The following is a 5706-nucleotide window of genomic DNA, read 5'->3' as shown; positions in this document are numbered from 1 at the left end:
GTACTTAATCTATCAACCTCAAAAAAGGATGAAAGCCAAAGTTGATTTTAGTGGAATTTGAACTCAGAATATAAAGATAGACGAAATGTCTAAGCATTTCACCCAGCTTGCTGCCTTGATGATGATGATAATCCTTTCTTCTATAGTCACAAAGCCTGAAATTTGAAGGGAGGGAGCTAGTAGATTACACTGACCCCAGCACTTAACTGGTACTTGTTTAATCGACCCCGAAGGGATAAAAGGCAAAGTCGACCTCGGCAGAATTTGAACTCAGAACGTAAAGACAGATGAATGAAATGCAACCAAGTACATCGTAAGGAGCTAGCTGAAAATTTCCCCAACTCAGTGCCTTGCCCCATCATCTGATATCAGCAGAAAAAAGGGCAGTGAGAAATTAAAAAAAGGAAAAAGTGAAAGAAAACGCTGAAAACGGTTTAGAATTCTTTGTCAACTTACTGGGACATGGTTCATTTTCACAGGGTTTAGTTTCTGATGAAGGTCCCGTACAATCTTTACCTTCATAGCTAGGATATGGTGCGGAACAGAGCCTTACTCGTTTCTGGACACCGACTGGACCACAGTTCTTGGTACATACTGACCATCCACTCCATAAAGTCCAATTGCCATCAACTGTGGGAATATATATACATATATAAAAAAAGAAAACATTATTAAAGGAATGGGTTAATTCAGTGAATTATTCTTTTATGCTTTTTGTAATTGTTTGTCATAAGATTGTGGCCATGCTGGGGCTCTGCCTTGAAACGTTTTAGTCAAACAGGTACTTAATTTTTTTAAGCTTGGTCCTTTTCCTATCAGCCTCTAGTGATATGGGGATGTAAACACACCAACACCAGTTGTCAAGTGCTAGTCGGGGACACACAAGACACTCACACGCACATATATATCCAAGAATTAGGGAATGGAGTAGATAAAAATCCAGGCTACAAATGTTTCATAGCTAGCAGAACCTCGGAAGTAGTAATTATCCAAATGAAAGTAGACTGTGACTATTCTTCAGACCAAGGATTCTTTGATTACATCAAGTTTACAAACCTCAATACAGGAAAAATTCACAACCTTCTGCTCCAATAAACCACTATTTTTCCTGAAAGTTGTTTTTTCATATCTTCTATGGATTGCTTGAAGCTTACTAACTTTCTACACTTTGATCCTTGGATCTTATCTTTACACTCACACACACACATGTATATATGATGGGCTTCTTTCAGTTTCCATCTACCAAATCCACTCACAAAGCTTTGGTCAGCCTGAGGCTATAGTAGAAAACATTTGCCCAAGGCGGCACACAGTGGAGCTGAACTCAGAACCATGAGGTTGGAAAGCAAACTTCTTACCACACAGCCACACCTGCACCTAAAATCTGCACCCAAGTGACAGCTTCACAGCTACCTTAACCCTTAAAACAGCAGATGTCATCATTTGATGCTTCAAAAATTGTACATGCATATGACCATCATCAGTTGATACCTGAGTGTCTTTGTGTAATGTGCCAAAGCATCGATGAAGGAAATCAAGTTGAAAATAGAAGATTTCTCCACCAAAGATGGAGTTTTTTCCTGACTTTCGTTCATCGCCAGACAATGCAGATGATGCCAATACTTTAAATCATTAAATACAAATGTCAACCCATTAAAATACAAAAGCCAGCCCATTAAAACACAACAGCCAGCCCATTAAATATTAAAACACAAAATGAACAAACTTTCTGTTAAACACTCCTCTCTCTCTGACTGGGGTTGCCATGTATCTTCTCTATAATAAGACACTTTTTTCCATCCCTTTTATCATCTATTTTTCATTACCTGGCACGACCCCCCTCAATACTACTCCCCCTCTCAGTTGAGGGGATCCTTGTCTCACAAGTTACTTGGTGCCCCATAAAAAGCACCCAGCACACACTGTGAAATGGTTGGTGTTAGGAAGAGTATCCAACCATAGAAACCATGCCAAAGCAGACAGCAGAACTCTGTGCAGTTACTTGACGACTGCCAGTTCCTATGAATCCATCCTACCCATGCCAGCACAGAAGACAGACATTTAATGATGATGATGATGGCTTCAATTAATTTTCTCCTCTTCTTTACAATCTTAAGCCATCATTTCCTTGCCTTTAACTGTCAAATTGAGTGCAGAGATAATAAACAGTACGCAAATCTGAGATTGTGGATTTTGAGAAGCTTTTAAAGATGTAAAAATTCTCAAATTTATCAAAATACCAAACAAAAAAAAAAAATCAAAAAAATCTAAGAACATATACATATAAAGAAAACAAAAAACAGAACAAAAAACTTACTCTGTTAGTGCTGTTGCAATTAATAGCGAGATTTTGCTGCCTTGCACCTGAGCTACCGAAATAATTTCTTTTATCAATTACAGGAATTTCTTCTCAGGTTTCAAGAAATACCATAAGTAGAATCATTATCCTTTCACACCTGAACACAAATCTCTGAGAAATTCTCAGGTAATTAACCAATTTATTTATTTTATTTGCCGTTTTGGCATCATCTGTAATCTCGTTCACTGGATATTAACAAATGTCACAAGTATTATATTTTGGAATATGAAAACAGTCATAAAGAGATTTATTATCATTATTATTATTATTATTATCATTATTATTGAAATATATGTAGCTATAGTTGTTGCTATGCGATGGGAGATGGGAAGTTGTCACATTCATTAACCTAGGTTAACAATAGAAAGGTTATAACATATCTGTTTTTTAATGTTAACCTCGGATGACACAAGAAATGAGTTTAGGAATGAAATATTTCACATGAAAATCTATAGTTAAATTAGGGTTAACAATATAAAGGCAATTATAAACCCTGTTTAACCTAGGATAATAGAGACGTTATGACATTTCTAACTGTTCTACAGTGTTATCCTAGGTTAACTAATGAGATGTCACTTGTTAACCTAGAATAATATTATAGAAGAGGTAGTGAAGGTGTGTGGCTTAGTGGTTAAGATATTTGGTATACAAGCATAAAGCCATGAGTTCAATTCCTGTCAGTGCTGAGTCCTTGAACAAGACACTTTATTTCTTGTTACTCCAGTCCACTCATCTGGCAAAAATGATTTGTACCTGTAATTACAAAGGGGTCAGCTTTGTCATGTTCTGTGTCATGCAGAATCCCCCTGAGAATTACATTAAGGGTATGCATGTTTGTGAAGTGCTCGACCACTTGCACATTGAGTTTACAAGCAAGTTGTTCCATGGATCAAATCAAGTGGAACCCTCGTCGTCATAACCAAAGGAGGGCCAGTTTATAGAAGAAGTAGGTATATTAGTTAACCTAGGGTAACATAGAACATGTTATTGTTCATCTCACATATCAGTATCATGTCCCATTATATTACACTATATGACAGCTACATGTTTTCCCAAATGCCCTTCTCACTATACTCCATGGTCCCCACTAGAGGACATGTCCTCTCCATTGCACAACACGATGCCCATTAGGGTTAATGGTAGTTATCTAGTAGTGTGTTGCAGAGATAGGGATATAAGGCAAAGAGGATATTGGCTAAAAGGGACCGAGATGGTGATATAATTCAGAGAGGGGTATTGGTTAACCCTTTAGTGTTTAAACCAGCCATATCCGGCCCAAAATATTCTACCTGCTTTATGTTCAAACTGGCCAGATCTGGCCTCTCACACCTACCTTGCAATGTCATTCTTAAAATAGACAACTACATCGTTGATATCTCAAAGCTACAAGATAATACGAGATTAATTCAAAACAATGTGAATAAATAAACATTGACGGCATGATCTGAATGCTAAAGGGTTAAAAAGGGGACAAAGGTGGTGATATAAAGCAAAGGGGGACATTTGGTTAAAAGGGACAGAGGTGGTGGCATAATTCAGAGAGGGACATTTGGTTAAAATGAACAGAGATGGTGACCTAAGGCATAGAGGGATGGTGATGCATGGTAGAGATATGTTGGTAGTGTAACAAAAGAGGAGTTACTAACCAGGACAGTGTGTAAGATAACATTGAGATATTTGAGTTTCTTTTTTCTCCTCGTCCTCCCTGCCGTCGACGACAACATAGCGTGTCCTTTCTTCAGTGCCAAATCCACAAGTCTTCGAGCAGCCAGAAAGAGATCCCCAAGGACCCCATGTCATCACAACTGACAGCACTGAAAAAAGAAAAAAAAAATCCATATAAATAATTATAAGAAATTGAGAAAAGAAAGTCACATGACACTCAGGACGGCACAAAGAGAGAGTTTTCGTTTTTCTTGAGCTGTAGGCATGGCTGTGGTAAGAAGATTGCTTCCTAACCACATGGTTCCAGGTTCAGCCCTACTGTGTGATACCTTAGACAAGTGCCACACCTACATACATACGCACACACAACAGGCTTCCACACAGTTTCCGTCTACCAAATTCTCAAATTCACTTGCAAAGCATTCATTGGCTTGGAGCTCTAGTAAATGACCCTTACCTGAGGTGCCATGCTGTGGGACTGAACCTGAAACCATGCGGTCAGAGAGTGAGATTCTTAACTCACACGCACATACCCACACTTTTTACAAACTTTTTCCAAATACTAAAGAATCGGTCAACATGACATGAGACCTGAAGACACTTATCCAAGATGCCACATGGTGGAATTGAACCTAGAGCCATATGGTTAGGAAGTGGATTCACAGTTGTGTCTGCTCCTGTGGCTTGTTGCAATCTTGCCTCCTCGTCCTCAACACAATCAGAACTGCTGGAGTTTGTATTGATGGTGTTCAGTTTAAGCCTTTGTGGGAGGGGGGGGAATGTAGATGAGTAGGGAAGCAGAATTCTGGAGGGATAATGGTGTGGGGAAGAAGGAATGGGTGTGGTGGTTAGAGAAGTTTCTGGCGAGGGAGAGAGAGAGAGATGAGTAGGTTTGAGAGGAGCAAAGAAGTCAGGAGAGAGGAGGGGAGAGAAAGACAAAGGAATAGAGAAAGAGACAGAGAGAGACGAAGGGAGAGAAAGAGAGAGAGAGAGAGAGAGAGAGAGAGAGAGAGAGAGACAGGGAGAGAAAGACGAAGGGAAAGCGAGAGAGACGAGGGGAAAGAGAAAGAAAGAGAGACGAAGGGAGAGAAAGAGAGAGAGATGGAGAGAGAGAGAGATTGTACGGGGAGGACGCGAACGGGACAAAACAGTGAAGTGCTTTGGTGAATGGGCAATCAGCCAGTTATTAGTGTTTACTAACAACACACTATCAGGAGTCCCAGCAGGGGTGGGTAACAAGTTTGGGGTAGGCCACACCCCAACCGACTGGGAAGAAATAGAAATATGCGCGTATAGAGGTGCGTTAGTGTGTGTATGTATGTATACATGTGCACGTATGTATGTGTAAGTATGCATACGTGCACCTATGCATGCATATACATGTGTGTATCTATGTAAACATGCATCTATATTTTGTATGTTAGCTCAAATACAATCATTCATGCATATCCATACACACACACACACACACACACACATATATATATATCTATATATACATATATAAATACACACATAGACACACAAGCATCAGTCAAAAATCTTAACAAGCTACATTCAACGGTTGTGTATTCGTCTATGACTTATTTTTCTCTTCGCTTCATCTCTTGATCTCGATATCTCACACACACACACACACACACACACACACACACACACACACACACACACACACACACACA

At 39.4% G+C, this 5706-nt stretch overlaps 1 protein-coding gene across 7 annotated transcripts in view; it reads right to left on the bottom strand.

Moving 5' to 3' along the window:
* Window positions 1-5706, bottom strand: part of LOC106882839 (adhesion G protein-coupled receptor B1) — a 153939-nt gene that overhangs the window by 1254 nt on the left and 146979 nt on the right. For all 7 annotated transcript variants that reach the window (XM_052976201.1, XM_052976199.1, XM_052976203.1 and 4 more), the window contains 2 exons: window positions 4006-4173; window positions 457-630 (listed from right to left, as the gene is read on the bottom strand). In XM_052976201.1, coding sequence (XP_052832161.1) covers window positions 457-630; window positions 4006-4173 — 342 coding nt within the window. The remainder of the gene's footprint in view (window positions 1-456; window positions 631-4005; window positions 4174-5706) is intronic.

The sequence above is a fragment of the Octopus bimaculoides genome, chromosome 24, assembly GCF_001194135.2.
Source record: "Octopus bimaculoides isolate UCB-OBI-ISO-001 chromosome 24, ASM119413v2, whole genome shotgun sequence".
Classification (NCBI taxonomy): Eukaryota; Metazoa; Mollusca; class Cephalopoda; order Octopoda; family Octopodidae; genus Octopus; species Octopus bimaculoides.
The sequence above is the reverse complement of the archived record's forward strand: the minus strand, read 5'-3'. Positions and strand labels throughout refer to the sequence as shown.